Source organism: Saccostrea echinata, unplaced genomic scaffold (assembly GCF_033153115.1).
Source record: "Saccostrea echinata isolate AGI-Se365-2 ecotype Australia unplaced genomic scaffold, CSIRO_AGI_Sech_v1 ptg000113l, whole genome shotgun sequence".
Classification (NCBI taxonomy): Eukaryota; Metazoa; Mollusca; class Bivalvia; order Ostreida; family Ostreidae; genus Saccostrea; species Saccostrea echinata.
The window spans coordinates 323,890-341,876 of NW_026889862.1; the positions used below are offsets into that span (position 1 = coordinate 323,890).

The following is a 17,987-nucleotide window of genomic DNA, read 5'->3' on the forward strand; positions in this document are numbered from 1 at the left end:
TAGATTGTCAAAATGCTTGTTAATTATAGTATCAAAGCTTGAATTGTATATCAATATTCTCCAGGAGGTAAATATTTCTATATATTGGTATATTGGTTGTCCCATAGTTTGTGTATAGTTTGTGGGTCATTGTCATATCGGTTCAACCTCTTGGATTGTGGGTCACGGTTATTTATTGTTCTAACATTTTACAATTTTTTTTCTGTAGTTTGTTTATGTATTTTTGTATCATTTGTGTATATGCATACATGTATATGTGGTTTGTGGATTACTGTCATATTTACATGCATGTGTCTGTTCATGGTGGATTGTGGGTCACTGTCATAGATTGTTTGTTCTTGCATTTTTCCTGTAGTTTGTTCATGACTTTTTTATGTCTTTGTGTATAGACATTTGTGTATATGCATACATATATATGAAAATGTTCATGGTTTGTTGATCACTGTCATGTAAATAAGTGTTTGTGTCTGTTCATGGGTTGTGGGTCACTGTCATATATTGTTTGTTCTTACATTTTTCCTGTAGTTTGTTCATGACTTTTTGTGTCTTTGAGTTAAGACATTTGTGTATAGGCATACATATATATAAAAATGTTCATAGTTTGTGGATCACTGTCATATATATACATGTATGTGTCTGTTCATGGATTGTGGGTCACTGTCATAGATTGTTTGTTCTATCATGGATTGTAGGTCATTGTCATAGGTTGTTTGTTCTTACATTTTTCCTGTAGTTTGTTCATGACTTTTTGTGTCTTTGAGTTAAGACATTTGTGTATAGGCATACATATATATATAAATGTTCATAGTTTGTGGATCACTGTCATATATATACATGTATGTGTCTGTTCATGGATTGTGGGTCACTGTCATAGATTGTTTGTTCTATCATGGATTGTAGGTCATTGTCATAGGTTGTTTGTTCTAATATTTTGCCTGTAGTTTGTTCATGACCTTTTTGTGTCTTTGGGTTAAGACAGTTGTGTACATGCATACATATATATGAAAATGTTCTTGCTTTGTTGATCACTGTCATATATAAGTGTTTGTGTCTGTTCATGGGTTGTGGGTCACTGTCATAGATTGTTTGTTCTAACATTTTTCCTGTAGTTTGTTCATGACTTTTTGTGTCCTTGAGTTAAGACATTTGTGTATATGCATACATATATATAAAAATGTTCATGGTTTGTTGTTCACTGTCATATATACATGTTTGTGTCTGTTCATGGGTTATGGGTCACTGTCATAGATTGTTTGTTGTAATATTTTACCCGTAGTTTGTTCATGACTTTTTTGTGTCATTGAGTTAAGACAGTTGTGTACATGCATACATATATATGAAAATGTTCATGGTTAGTGGATCACTATCATATATATATAAGTGTTTGTGTCTGTTCATGGATTGTGGGTCACTGTCATATATTGTTTGTTCCATCATTTTTCCTGTAGTTTGTTCATGACTTTTTGTGTCCCCGAGTAAAGACATTTGTGTATATGCATACATATATGAAAATGTTCATAGTTTGGGGATCACTGTCATATATATACATGTATGTGTCTGTTCATGGATTGTGGGTCACTGTCATAGATTGTTTGTTCTATCATGGATTGTAGGTCATTGTCATAGGTTGTCCTAATATTTTGCCTGTAGTTTGTTCATGACTTTTTTGTGTCTTTGAGTTAAGACAGTTGTGTACATGAATACATATATATGAAAATGTTCATGCTTTGTTGAACACTGTCATATATACATGTATGTGTCTGTTCATGGTTTGTGGGTCACTGTCATAGATTGTTTGTTCTAACATTTTTCCTTTATTTTGTTCATGACTTTTTGTGCCTTTGAGTAAAGACATTTGTGTATATGCGTACATATATATAAAAATGTTTATGGTTTGTTGATCACTGTCATATATAAGTGTTTGTGTCTGTTCATGGATTGTGGGTCACTGTCATATATTGTTTGTTCTATCATTTTTCCTGTAGTTTGTTCATGACTTTTTGTGTCCTCGAGTAAAGACATTTATGTATATGCATACATATATGAAAAGTTCATAGTTTGTGGATCACTGTCATATATATACATGTATGAGTCTGTTCATGGATTGTGGGTCACTGTCATAGATTGTTTGTTCTATCATGGATTGTAGGTCATTGTCGTAGGTTGTTTGTTCTCATATTTTGCCTGTAGTTTGTTCATGACTTTTTTTTGTGTCTTTGAGTTAAGACAGTTGTGTACATGAATACATATATATGAAAATGTTCATGGTTTGTTGATCACTGTCATATATAAGTGTTTGTGTCTGTTCATGGGTTGTGGGTCACTGTCATAGATTGTTTGTTCTAACATTTTTCCTGTAGTTTGTTCATGACTTTTTGTGCCTTTGAGTAAAGACATTTGTGTATATGCATACATATATATGAAAATGTTCATGCTTTGTTGAACACTGTCATATATACATGTATGTGTCTGTTCATGGATTGTGGGTCACTGTCATAGAATGTTTGTTCAAAACATTGTAGAAGTTTGGTTATGGCAGTTCAATTATGCATGTGTTTATGGTTTCTTGATCACTGAGTAATCATTACTTTCATAGAATGTGATTCACTGTTTTAAGATTTTTTGTTTTAGAATGTGTCTGATTATGGTTTTTGGATCAGTATCAGTTTAAATATATGATATAGATATTTGTCTGTTCGTGTTTGTGGGTCACTGTTGTAAAGTATTTGATTGTGAATACTATTATGTGTGTTTTCCTCACTTTGAGAAATAAATACATAACCTTACCTGATAAAAGTGTTACCTTATCAGTGTTATCTTACCCCTGCAAATGAAGAGCCTGGGCCTAAAATAATTTTTTTCAGCTGCCTAGTGACCCACTGAAAATGCACCTGACCCAAACTTTTTCCAGCTATTTTGTATTATTTTTTTTAAGCTTCAAGCTTTCAGGATAGTGAAACTGCATGTTTCATTTTCGATTTTTGGTATTATCAATCAGCGACTTATAACAAGAGGAGCTTATGTTAAGTAAGCCTATTTTTGTTTGTTAAAACATATTTGAAAACTACATTTTTTTAGAAAAATAAAAAAAAATACCGCCCATTCTAAAAATTTAGGTTGACAACTGCAAACCAAGAATTTTTTAAGCTTGGCCCTGGTATATAGGAATTGCCTTGTCTGTCTGTTTATGTTATGAGGAGGGATTGCCATGTCATGGCCATAACTTTGAAAAAAGCATTTATATGGCTTCTGCTTATATCTTACACAGAGATGGACATGACCATGGGTTTGTCATGACCTTGACCTGGTATTACTTGAACACAGTCTCCAGAGAAAATATTTTGTGTTATGACTTTTATCAGGTATTATTTAGACAAGAAATGTTGGAATTCTGGTGTGAGCCATAGCTGTATCAGAGAGAAGAATCTAACTAGACACAGAGTTTACTTAAAACCTAATGCTGTGTCAATCAGATCATTTTCATTTGATAAGGGTCGGGGTGGGATGTGATAAACTGTGTGTGGGCCATTTTTGTGTTACAGAAATTTAAGAATCTTATGGACACCATAGTTGCTTGTGATTTGAGGGTTAGTCCTGCACCTGACACGAGTCAACTAGACGTGCAGAACGTCAGTTTGGGGAATTGTATGGGGGTCATCAACTTTTTTCAAATTGTATTTTATTTTACCTTAATATTCTGAATTCTATTGTCTCTATATTTTTTTAGAGATTTTTTTTTGAAAGGGGAAAAATCATGAAATTCAATTGATTTCTTTGACTACTTTAGTTAATTTTCTACTTAGTTAATCAAAGTAGTCAAAGAAATCAATTGAATTTCATGATTTTTTTCCCCTTTCAAAAGAAAAAATCTTCAAAAAAAATATAGAGACAATAGAATTCAGAATACGGTAGATGTAGGGGTCGAAATGTGACAGAGTATCGCATTTGTCTTAAGGATTTGTGCTATTTCGACATGTTTTGGACGATTTATACACTTTCATATATCAATTTCTATACCGCTAAAATTAGATATGAGAGACAATACAAGTGCAACATATCGCAGGTGTTCATGCAACATATAATAATATATACGATTACAGTGTGATACATATGTTATTTTTTAAATTCAGAATTGTTTTGAAGAAGGGGTATGGTGAGACTTCAGCAGTTAGATCATTGGCGTTTTAATAGGGGGCTAATGTCCCAACCACCACTTTTGAAAAGGGGGCGGACAAGAGTATCTTTATGCCCCTTCCTCCAGATTTTTTTTTTACCTGAGTAAATATCTCCCGAAAATAATGGCAAATACTCGTAGTTGAAATATCAAATTTCTTTTTGCTTGTCAAATATTTTGCTTGGTTTACCCCCCCCCCCCTTCCTCTCCCAATTGAACTTTGTGACCAAGCTTATGCAGATTGTCCACGATGATGAGGAATGATGAAGCAAAAATGATATAACATCCTTTCTACGTAATACGACGTTAGATCTGATCTGCTGATATTGACATTTTATCTAATATTCTGTCATGATTCACTGTTTAAATTTTTTTGCGGGGGGGGGGGGGGTCAAACTGTAGAGATTCACGTAAACCTATATGAGATTCACGTCTGTTTGGCGGATTTTACAGATTTTACTAAGCCAGTTCCGATTATTACTTAGGATTGATCAACGAATAGGCCTAATACTACATGTATATTATTAATACAACATTGAGACACTGCCGTTAATTATTTTCCTCATCACAATATTTATTATGTATACTTTGCAAGCATATAATTTTTATTTCAAAAAGAGATTGGTGATTTTTTTTTTTTTTGGGAGGGGGGGGGGGTTAATAAATAGAGGATATTCAATGTTTTGTAGTTGATATGAAATTTATTTCACGAGTGGGACAGAATTTTTTTTTTTATTTTCATGAGTGCAAAGCAAGAGTGAAAATATCAAGAATTCCTTCTCACGATACAATACATATTTCTAGGCATAATTTATGCTTGAAATACACCTTAAATAAAGCGTATCATATTGTAAACTTTAGATATTAAACTTTCATTCTATACCCAAAAAGGATCACAAACATGTCAACTGTTTTTACTATCAAAGTGAGGCATGTGAATTCCTATACATGCACTACATTCAGCCTGCTGACCTTCACCTTTTTATTTTGCCTTCCGTAGAATAAAGAGCCCCCAAAGTTTTTTATTCTACCACATTGATAATAAGGCAAAAATTACATATTGTACATGAGATTTCATGCCAAATTGGTAAATATTAATAATTTTAATAAACAAAAGAAATATATAAATTATTAAGTGATAAGTACAGTATTAGTTCTTGAAATTAAATTCATCATATTTATTATTGAGGGGAAGGAGGAATTGATGATAAAAACAACGTGATTTATTTTTTTGTCAGACATTGAATTTTGATCTGTATTCCTTGTTAACAGGCAAGGAATTATCAAAATATGGACGTTAAAGCCTTACAAATGGTATATCGACATTTTTAATCCGGAATATATAAAATAATGGGATTATTTCTTTGCATTTTTATAGCGACAAATGTTACGCAAAAATAATAATTTCAACAAAGTCAACAAAGCTTGAACAGGGCAGTTAAAGCAGCCAGAGTATATCTTTTTGTTTTTGATCTCCTTGACAAAATTTTCACGTTATGCACATTCTATTTGAAGATGACACTAATTCTGCAATTTTAAGGTATAAAACAACAACATGAGGCGGTCATATGTTTCCGTATATTTCTCTTCGGTCTTTTCAATAAACAATAATAATCAAAGGCATAACACAAAAAAACTAGTATGTTGTTGTTCCATAAAAACACACACACTTCAAACAAATTTGATCGAATCGCTTTTGTATATTTCCTATTATAATGGTCTATTCTTTACTTAGATATTTAAACACTTTAAATTAATTTTTATCCCGTTATAACGAGATAATTAACTCGTTATAACGAGATATTAACTCATTATAACGAGATATTAACTCGTTATAACGAGATAACTAACTCGTTATAAAGTGATAATTGTCTAGTTATAACGAGATAACTAACTCGTTATAACGAGATAACTTACTCGTTATAACCAGATAATTATATCGTTATAACAAGATAACTAATTCGATATAACAAGACAACTAACTCGTTATAACGAGATAACTAACTCTTTATAACGAAATAACCAACTGGCTATAACAAGATAACTAACTGGTTATAACGAGATAACTTACACTTTATAACGAGATAACTTACTCGTTATAACGAGATAACCATCTCGTTATAACAAGAAAACTAACTCGTTAAAACGAGATAACTAACTCGTTATAACGAGATAACTTACCCGTTATAACGAGATACTAACTCGTTATAACGAGATACCAACTCGTTATAACGGGATAATAACTGGTTATAACGAGAAAACTAACTCGTTATAACGAGATAATTATCTTGTTACAACGAGATATTTAAGTCGTTATAACGAGATACTAACTAGTTTTAACGAGATACTAGCTCGTTATTACGAGATAATTATCTCGTTATAACGAGCTAATTTTTTTTGTCTTATCAAAAATGAGCCTATCCGGCTTTCGTACGTTTTAACCTTTAGATGCATAAATTTTTTAATACTTCAATTAATGAAAATGAAATTTTACTAAATATATTGGATTTAATTAGACAATGTTAATTTCATAATTGTAAGTTGTTTTCCTGGCAACATCGCTTTTTAAAATTACCATAGACATGTCTTTTTAATCTCGTGGTCGTTAATTTAAGGATAGCTTTATAAGCATGCCTGCAGAGGTAAAACAGCAGTACCGGGTAATTGTTGGCTTTTGATATGAAGTGTTCATTTCTAAAAGTTTTAAAGTTTAAGTAACAAAAATTAAAAGGTACTATACTATTGTACTATACATGTATCTTTCATCTTTGATACAAAAGTTTTATCCCCATTAAAGGAAAACATGTTCTGTGACTATTAGAGCAAGAGTTTGTGCATTCTTAGGTTCGTTTTATCACATATTATAAATAAGTTTTCACAGTTGTCATTATTTAAAAAATCAAGATAATTTTCTTAGTTGGTGTCAAAAAGAGAAACCTATTAAATAGAGAATGTATAGTTTCCATAATTGTAATCCTCTTTGATTTAGCTCTGGGTAAATAATGTGCAAAAAGCCAAAAATCCAAAATGAAGTCTCAAACCTTTTTTTTCAGATGTTATAAGAAAGGTTAACGTTAACATTTGGACCCTACCGAAATAAAACTTCATGAAACAAATGGGCGATTGCTAAGGAAATTAGATCTCATAAAGATCTTTTCAAATTTCTTTATTGTTCTTCTCATAAAAATGTAGGAAAGATTAATTTTATGAAAAATAACAGACATGACAAAATCAGTATGCCCCTGACCTTCGAACTCAGGGTCCAGGCAATATTTATCACCAGGGTGGGACCAGTGCAAAAAATAATAATTATTGATTTTAAAAAAGTCTTGGTCCAACACCTTAAAGAATGAAAAAAGTAAATGATCCATCCTCATTTTGTTTAGAAAAGTCAAATTAATATTTCTGCATATATAACATGATCTGAATTATCATCAGCTATCTAGAGGGGTGGGGTATAGATGACTAACAATTGTAGCTACATACTCCATTCAGTTGAAGTAAAATTGGCATTTTCCTTTTCAGAACCAAAATGTTTATGTTTTGGAAATTTAAATGTGATTTTGGGATAATATGCAACTTGGAAACGTATAAAAGACGAGTTAAATCATGTATATAAAAATATCTGAGCCATATTGCATTTGAGCGATAGAGGAAGATGAGGGATACCTCTAATAGCTTTGGTACACACCTTGCAAATCTGATTATCCCCTCGCAACGGAGTTGGAGGGATATAGTAACGCAATCGATCGTGTGTGGGTTATGTCCTGTGCGAAACGGAAGTGACGTAATTTGCATCGGGATCGATTTCGAATGCTCCCTTGCATTTATAGAGAAGCTCTTTGCGAGGGATGCTCCTCTTTGCGGTGTCCTTGTTAAATTTAATTTTTAATATGTATTTACAGGCCTGAATAATCAAACTAAATTTCTTAATGCTACTGATTTAGAAAAATAGAGCTTCTGATATTTAATGAGAACTTGAATTTTCATAGAAAGCATGGATCCAACAATCATCATCTTAGGGTCAATCAATCCATATGGTTGTATTCTCGTAATTGACCATAACTTTTTCTCTTATTTTTCATTGAAACATGGTAAATATGGTGTTGTTTTACTTGTTATAGCATGTAATTTCTTAATCTAAAATAATATATTGTAAAAAGACCTGAATTTCCATCGACAGCATCTATAATCATGTAAAGTTCAGTCAATTGCTATTCGTGTGTTCTCTTAACTAACCATATAAGGTAAATTTGGTATTATTTTTCTTGTAATAACCCACCATACTTTCTAAATCTAAAACGATATCTTAATCTCCAGACAATTTAGAAATGTTAAAGGAGACAAATGACAGATTAGCACTTAATGTCAGGTCTAAATAGTTGAAGTTGGAAGGAACCTGTGATTCTATAGGGTTTCTTTTAGGCTTATATATTACTACACATATATGACTATGAAATGTTCTCCCAATTTTTATGCTGCGTTTGACCAGGCGTCAATAATTTCAGTTAAAGAAAGTGGTCTGTTACCAGCTTATCTTTTGAGATTTACAAACCAATCTTAAGATATACGATGCATATATTTTAAAAGACGTTTTACAGATCAGGCCAACTTTTTGGTCTGTTTTCAGTTTATAAAAAGGGGTACACAAACCAAACTTCCTCCTGAGGTGTATCTACATATCTATGATCATTTCAATGGGTGCTTTGCATGCTTCATCTGGCCTACATTTCATGCTTCCGTGATTCATTAAGAACAGTTTCAATTTTGTCTTATCACAAGGAGTTTACAAAGCAAACTTCCTTAGCACATCCCTGGATGTTCTGTTTAATGCATTTGTACAAATCTGCATTCTCTTTGAGTATGTCCCACAGGATGCACTTTTCCACTTAGGAGACAGCTCTAGTTCTCACAAGTATTTGATGGAAATTTACCTCAAAGAAAAAAAAATATACACTAGTCTGATAAAATGATATGTGTTTTTAAAGCTCCTTTACAAATCATATTCAATTGTATGCTATATATAACTGTTTTTGCATCCATACATGGTTTGTGGGATATCTCCCCCATATTGCTATGATATGGTTTGTGGGTCCCTACCCACAAGTATGCTGCACTTTACCCCTTAAGAAACACCTTTAGTTCTCACAGGTGCTTTGATGAAAATTTACCTCAAAGAAAAAAACCTATATACTAGTCTGATAAAATGATATGTGTTTTTTGAGTCCCAATACAAATCATATTCAATTGTTTGCTATATATAACTGTTTTTGCATCCATACATGGTTTGTGGGATATATCCCACAAAGAATATATATATATATATATTTCTATGGTATGGTTTGTGGGTCCCTACCCACAAGTATGCTGCACTTTACCCCTTAGGAAACACCTCTAGTCCTCACAGGTGCTTTGATGAAAATTTACCTCAAAGAAAAAACCTATATACTAGTCTGATAAAAGGATATGTGTTTTTTTGAGCTCCGATACAAATCATATTCAATTGTATGCTATATATAATTGTTTTTGAATCCATACATGGTTTGTGGGATATCTCCCACAAAGAATATATATATATATTTCTATGGTATGGTTTGTGGGTCCCTACCCACAAGTATGTTATATATAATTATTTACTATAGATCGCTGTGGGACTCATACCCACAATGTAATGACCCACAACGTTATCTATAGCTTTGAAACCAAATATGAGAAAACTTTATAATTTTTCTATATTTGGGATCTACATCAAAAACTATTCTTAAAAATGTGTTTCCTTTTGAAATAAGCCTATTACAAATGCAGGGTCCCATAAACCATGTTTATGTGACATGACCCGCAAACCACGTCAAGTACGTATATATATATATATATATATATATATATATATATATATATATATATATATATATATATATATATATATATATATATATATATCATGAGAATGAGAAGGAATGTCTTATGAAAATTCCTCATCTTAGAAATACATCTTTCAGAAGTCGCTCGCGTGGCGCAGTTGTTAGAGCGTCTGCTCTAGTTGATCCTTACATCGCGGGTTCGAATCCCACTGTGGAACGTGGAGACCAGTCCTTAGGATGAGACCGTATAAACAGAGGTTACTTGTCGTAGTAGGTGCTGGCACGAAAAAGAGCCCTCACTGCTCAATGGCCGTAAGTGCCGAGTATAGGACAAAATTTGCAGCACTCCACCGGCAAGTGGTGCTGTCTCCATATGAGTGAAAAATTCTCGAGAGGGACGTTAAACAACAAACAAACAAAAAACATATGCCAGATATTATGAAAATTATTTGAAAATGTTTTTATGTAAATTCGTATAAACAAATTTAAATGGAATGTGACGGTTTAACAGCAATTGGGATTACAAGTTGTACACAAAAATTTATGGGAATATATCTTTTGGAAGTCTCCAAGAAAACAGCAAGGTCAAATTAGGCTTATTAATTTTCATTATCTCTATGTAGTGTGAATAGAGTTTAACAAAGCTATTGAAACATCTGGAGCTGCAGCTATGAAAAAAAAATATTTTTCTTTAATAAGTTTAAATTGAATATGAAGTTTCATATGCGATAGATACGTGACGACAACAAAAAGTAATCATGCTGATACGACCGATTAAGCAACAAAAATTATGACAAAGCAATATAGACCTATGAAAATATCAGTGATGTCCTCTCAAATACAAAGTCATTTCTGCATTAGCCCAGTATATATTTATATATGTTGAATCATGTTCCTTGATATTTATATACTCTATAGTTTTTACAGATAATGAAGTTTCCTTGTAAACATGAATATTTATCAAATTACTGTTCTAAATTTATTTTGCATAAAAAAATATTGTAAGAATATAATTTTAATGCAATTGTTTCTTTTCTTTTTTTCAAGTTGCGGAGCATCATTAAAATCAAATTAAACGTGAATATTATTATCATCAATTTTTCTGTCTAGATTAGACCAGGCTCAATTGACTTGTTCTGTGTTTGTTTTTTAAAAACAGTTTCATATTTACAGACATGCTTTAAAATATGTATTTTTCTGTAATATATACTTCTGACAGTTTGTTGGGGGTATAGGTACATGCACTATATAAAATGTCTGCAATGAAAAGAGAAAACAATGTTTAAACACTTTCAGTTGACTGACTTTTGCAGATTTTTGCTTTGAAGTGCTATATATGCCTTCCAACACAAACGTGCACATGGTCTAATAGAACATTAAATGTTGTTGATTCTTGTCCAACAACTAAAGAGGAAACAAAAAAAGCAGCAAGGATTAAAAGATGTGATGGCATTGCAAGGAGTCAGAACTGTACTAAACCATCTCGTTTCAAATATCATTGTCTATATAGCTTCCGTCAAAAGAAGTATGTTGAAGTTTGCTCCGTCGAAACTGATGTTCATGGTACGGAATTTAGTAATAAATTTACTGACAAGCAGTGTTCTAAATTAAAAAAAAAACTATAAAAACTTACTGAGATTAATTTATCTGTATATTCATCTGATTTTTAAAGGTGTGTGTATCGTTTATGATACAAGATTATCGAAGATTCAACCTGTTTACAATGTAAGATGTGAAGATATTTCTGCGGCCTGTGCAGAAAGTTATCTGTCGACTGAGGGACATTTGTGTGAGTACTTTTTATAAATTACTTTTTGAACCAATGCAGTCATCCTAAAGGTTTAAAACTATAAAACGCGATCACAAGTGTGATTTTATATTTAAAATACATATACCATGTATCAGAAAAACCACGAAAAAAAAAAGCTATAGAAAAACAGTAGATCATCATAGTAAAGTACAGATTCCTAATGACAATCAGTATTTCACTAAGGTCAATCAATATTTTTAAGGGTTTGCCACAGTACATCAAAAGTTTTTTTCCCAAAAAGTTTTAAAAAAAATTTCAATAGTAATTCAAAATATTTTTATATGAAATTCAAAATATTAGCGAGAACATTATTTTTGCAAAGTAACGCGTGTGTCACTGCTCGCAAAAATGTCAATCTCGGGTACTTTTACATGTATATTGTAAAGGATAATATACTACAAAAACAACAACTCGCGATAATTTTGCCTCGCTTATAAATGCCAAATAGCTATCTCGCGGAAAAAAGTGTAGCGCAAATATATATTGATCTACAGTATGCTGCAGATATATTTAGTCCATTGAATCCTTGATGTAGTAAGTAGTTAAGAGCCATTCTCTTTAATGACTTTAACATTTATGTAGGAGGTATGGCACGCATAGTCTCGGAATTTCTCCAAAGTCTCTTTGAAAAATAGTCTTTGATACCATAAATTCAAATCAGTCAAACATTATTGGTTGCTATGTGTCATGGTGACCATAGCAACATTTTCTTGAATTTGAAAAATAGCATTTTTAACACGTTTAGAGATCCGTAGTTAATAGTTGCAGCAAAGCAAACAAGTGTCAGTGACTGTTTCCAAAAGTTGAAAGCCAAATGGCTTAAATGCATAATTAACATGTTTGTGAAATCAATTACTACATATGTAACTACTAGAGAAACAATTTATCAAGAGTAATAATTTTATTCATTAAATTTTATAAAGTCATACATTTAAAAAAAATTGTAAGCTGAAATGCAACCAATTGAAAGAAAATAGTTTGTAACATATACCAAGGACGAAAAATAATATTTCTTATTGGTTGGCAATGAGTGCCAATTCTTTTATACCACAAAGGTGCTACACAAATTTACTCGCTGAATGTTTTAATCTGATCCTATCTTTTATAAAAGCACATTTTCATATAACTGGTGATCAATATTTTAATGTATTCAATGTGTAACAACCATATTTTGTACTTAATAAATGAATGGTCTAAAATAATTAATCATGGTAGCATTTTGAAGATGTTATGAAATAAATATACTCCATCAAAGGAATTTACAGAATTCTAATTATTGTCCAATTAATTGCACCTCAAATTTTGCATTAACGTCTATGATCAATGCATATTTTATTAAGATACTGTAAAAAGTAATCTGAATTTCATACAAATCTCTTGGTGAAAATATGCATAAGTACTCTTTTTATTAAAATATGAAATAAAATAAATCATTAACCACAGATATTTTGACAAAATTAAAATTTTCTTCTTTTCATCAAGGGCAGATAACTCTTCAAAATTTTTCAGGTGCTATTAGGCTTCTTATGTGTTATCAGTCATGTGAATTTGGTTCATTTCACTTTCATCGTTATCTAGAAATGTATTTTTAAGTAGTTTAAAATGATTCAAAATTGTTCAAAACTCCTTTGTTATACATTGAATACCTTAAGGCGTTGTTGTGGTCCTAATTTTCACAATTCTAAAAAAATTATATTAAATTCTTTAAAAAAAGCGTTACCATGAAAATTGGCAGAAAAAAGCATATTAAAGATCTTTCAATGGACAATATATATCTGCAGCATACTGAAGATCAATATATTTTTGTGCAACAATTTTTTCGCGAGAAAGCTATTTGGCATTTATAAGCGAGGTAAAATTTATCGCGAATTGTGGTTTTTGTAGTATATTATAAATATATATTCAATTTTAATGTACGCGAGAATGAAATTTTCACGAGCAGAGAATCACACGTAATTACGCGAAAATAATGTTCTCGCAAATATTTTGTATTTCATATAAAAATATTTTGAACTACTATTGGACTTTTTTTCAAAAATTGTCATGTGTCATGGTTACCATGGCAACATTTCCTTCAATTTGAAAAAACTAGCATTTTTAAACACGTTCAGAGTCCCGTAGTTAATAATTGCAGCAAACCAAACAAGTTTCAGTGACTGTTTCCAAATAAAACCACTTTAAACCACATGTATGTTGTTTCCAGAACCACTGTAGCAATTAATCATAAATTTTCTTATGTTGTTCGTGTTGCAAGGTCCTCAGATTGCATATTTGCCTACCGGTATCTTGAATTTTCAAGTTTTCCTTCAACATACATGTAGTAGCATTAACGCAATTTTAGGAACTGATTTTGCTTTGTTACACTGTATTACCATGGCAACAATAAAACTTACTCATAGAATAATATTGCTAATACCTATTTACTTAAGATCAAATGTTTTTTTTTATTGTTTTTCTTAAGTTGTTGATTGAGTTTGATCATGTAACAAATATCATTTGTGAATACTTAGCGTTTTTCAGCATTTTTCAGCAATTTAAATGTATTCCAAATATACTCCTAGGTTACTTCTTACTTAGAGATATATTCTAAGTGTCTTTATAACAGATAGTGACAACAAGGTCTTGTATTTTTTGTGAGAATGGTTTGTTTGTTTTTGCTAGTTTTAATCAAGGCTCAATAGAGATGTAAAGTAGCTGAATATCTCATTTTTTCAAAATTTTCTCGCTTTCACCATGACAACCAAGACACATAGCAACCAAATTTTATTTGGTAGACGTTCTGGTGTCAAGTAGTAATAATGGGCAAAGTTTCATCAAAATCGGTGACAGTGCGTGGCAAAGAAGTTTAAGTGATTGCAGAGAACGGCTATTAAATCATGTATGCAGATTAAAAATTGACCACTAGAATGTTTTGTATTTAGTAAAACGTACTTTCCTAGGATTTCATGTCCACGTGTTCGGTACGTAGTGCATACTGTACATATGCATTCAATTTTATACCTGAAAATGAATTCAATTTACATTTACTTTTTATTTAACTTATGTAAATCATAAATGGTACCAAATTTGATGCACTATTCAGTGATGCTCAAGCCGAAACGTGGGAAATCCAAAATATTTAAATAAAAAAAAGACTTGGAAGAGCTGAAAAAAGTACCAAAGACTGGAGCCGAATAAGTCGAAGGATCAAAACTATGTATGAGAGAAACAATCCTTAATTTCGAAATAAATTTCTAAATTTTACCACAGCAATAAAATATATATCCATATTTTATTGAATTTTAATTTTATTTTCTATTAAAAGTGAATCCACAATGGTGAATGTTGAAATGTCCTGTGATTAAAATAAAATATTATACAGTTATTTAATGTTTGATCAGTTAAAAGGCCAGAATATTTTTCCGAAAATGCTTGGTACATCTTATTGTGTACTATAGCCCGAGGTCAACGCCCAATGGCAATAGAACACTTTGTACTATTCTCAGGATCGAGGGAAAATACTCTGGTCTTTTGACTGATCAGAGATTAAATGAATGTTTTATTAGCTAATATTATAGTGTGTACATATGGGTACTACAGGTCCAATATATCGGCGGTCCAAAATTTGCCAACTATTGACCGGCGGTCTGATAGATCACTCTGGAGTTTCGTAAAAAGTTCAGAAGAATGCATATACAGAGAAAATAGTCAAAAATACAAGATTTTAATGAAACAGCAAATTCAGTTGTATTCAAAGGAAATAAATCGTTTTGTTTTGATTGGAGAAGAAAGGGAAGCATCAATGTTGGCAGAGACAGAAAGTCGAACAGTTTGCCGCAATGAAATATTCATGAATTCAAATAATTTCATTAAATAATTATTTTTCTCGAGCCGAATCGTCATTTTGACGCTACATTATTTACCTCAAATTTGAGGTCACATCAAATGTTTAATTGAAATCAAAGAGTTATCTCCCATGCACAGTTTTGTATGCCTTTAAATTTAAATCAAACATAACTATGCAGTTTGTTTATACTTCTTGATGCTGAACTGTTAATGCTTTGAGACGTAAATTGCCATATCACTTGACCAGTCTATGAATAAAATCTAGTCAATATTTAGTTTTTGTCCAGTGTTGGCAATATTAAAAAAAGAAACATGTATTTATATATATATATATATATATATATATATATATATATATATATATATATATATATATATATATATATATATATATATATATATATATATATATATATATATATATAATACCGATATTTCCAGTTTGCACATTTATTGCACTGCCTAACCAGTAGTGTCTGTCTGCTAGTGAACATGTTTGTGTTTCAAAGACTGTTACTCGAAAGTGCGGTAGTTTGAAACGTTCGATTATTGAAAAATGGACTATTTAGCCATTTGATATTCAGTATATAAATATATGGCTGGGTATGATAATATGGTATATTATCCAAATTATAGAAAATCATGATAATATGAGACGCTTTTTATAATTTATAGTATGTTTGTAGTTCTCATCAACGTACCCAGAAATCTTTTGCAACACTATTCTTTCTTATGTATGAAGCATATTTCAACTAAATACCGAGTCAATATAAAGGTGATAATTTTCAGATGCAACCTGTCCTAAGCTGATGAACCTGACATTTTATGATATGACAGGAAAAAATAATAATCCACAAATCCCGGGAAATAACCAACAGTATGTATGAAATATTAATTTGCTCTTAGAGTAAAATTTATGATTTCTTTTAGCATTGACTCATCGACCTTTAAAAATGTATGTGTGTATATTAGTTTCAATATAGAAACAGGCTTGTTTGATTTCCTAAATTAAAAAAGTTTCACTTCCAGATTTAAAATGTTTAAACTAACAATTTTTTTTATTGATATCTATATAATTATTCTTAAGTAATTTGACATTCAATTAATTATGCGTGAATCAAGTTTAAATAATGATGTGGAGTGAATGTACTTTATCCATTTCTTTGTTAAACCTAAAGAAACAGATTAATTAAGGAACATACTAACTTTCATCAGTTGATTCCTTCGCAGGCAGTGGCTAAATACACCCATCTTTAAACGTAAAGCTTGCATTATTTCCTTTTTACATCGATCATAAATACGTGTTTGTATTTCTTTTATCAACAGGACGGGAACATCTTGTTAAAAAAAATCTAAGTCCAGCAAGACTTGAATAATTCTGATAGGTGACATTATTTTTAAATGTTCATGGACATCAGTGCAAGTTATATATATATATATATATATATATATATATATATATATATATATATATATATATATATATATATATATATATATATATATATATATATATATATATATAGTACCAACCAGACACAGCCTGACACCAAAGCAGTCCCAGAAAGCAGTTCCCGGGACTGCATTGGGACCGCTCTGGGACTGCTGTGGGACTGCTCTAGGACCGCTATGGGACTGCTCTGGGACTGCTGTGGGACTGCTCTAGAAAGCAGTCCCTGGGACTGCTTTGTTCACTTATGCGTGAAAAAAGTTCTGAGTGACATGATAGATCCGCCCCTTGTGTATTCTGAATTTGCAGCTCCCTGTTGTTGTTTTGTTTACTTTCTGCAGAGAGGTGTTTAAGATAAAAACAATTAAAAAAAAGTTTTTCTTACAAAAATTAAATAAATATAGTTATACATGTAATTACTAAATATTTTCAGGAGTCTGTAAATTTACACAATTGTAGTCTAGAATTAATTCTAAGAAGATAAAATTAGTTAAAAAGGGGAGTCAGGGGATGATTTTTATCCCTGAAATTACACTTCAATACAGGTGTTTGAAAAAAAAAAATCTAAGCCTATTTAATAAATTTTTGCTGTCAAATTACATATGTACTCAAAGTTTGCACTAGCACTATCTAAAAAAAAAAAAAAAAAAAAAAAAAAAAAAATTGTCATTTCAGTAAGATACATGTATTCAGAGGAACGTACTGTACTGAATTTTTTTTCTTAACTGAAAAAGCTAATACCATGCTTAAAAAAGAGCACTCCACGCTAGTTTTTACCACCCTCAAAAAAACCTAATAATTTATCAAATGACCATGAAAAAAATTATTCTACCATTCTTCTGTCACATAAACAATGTGAACAATTAC

General features: G+C 31.1%; 1 protein-coding gene across 1 annotated transcript; it reads left to right on the plus strand.

Annotated features, from left to right (window-relative positions):
- The first annotated feature begins 6,804 nt into the window (after positions 1-6,804).
- Positions 6,805-16,557, plus strand: LOC133177282 (uncharacterized). The gene is made up of 4 exons (XM_061312347.1): positions 6,805-6,834; positions 11,349-11,598; positions 11,708-11,824; positions 16,460-16,557. Exons 1-4 carry the CDS (start codon positions 6,805-6,807, stop codon positions 16,555-16,557), a joined length of 495 nt encoding a protein of 164 aa, XP_061168331.1.
- Positions 16,558-17,987: the final 1,430 nt, after the last annotated feature.

Coding starts and splice junctions, on each gene's coding strand:
- LOC133177282 (XM_061312347.1), top strand. CDS start 6,805: ATGCCTGCAGAGGTAAAACAGCAGTACCGG. Junction 6,835..11,348: donor AGGTAAAACAGCAGTACCGG/GTAATTGTTGGC, acceptor TGACTTTTGCAG/ATTTTTGCTTTGAAGTGCTA. Junction 11,599..11,707: donor CGTCGAAACTGATGTTCATG/GTACGGAATTTA, acceptor TGATTTTTAAAG/GTGTGTGTATCGTTTATGAT.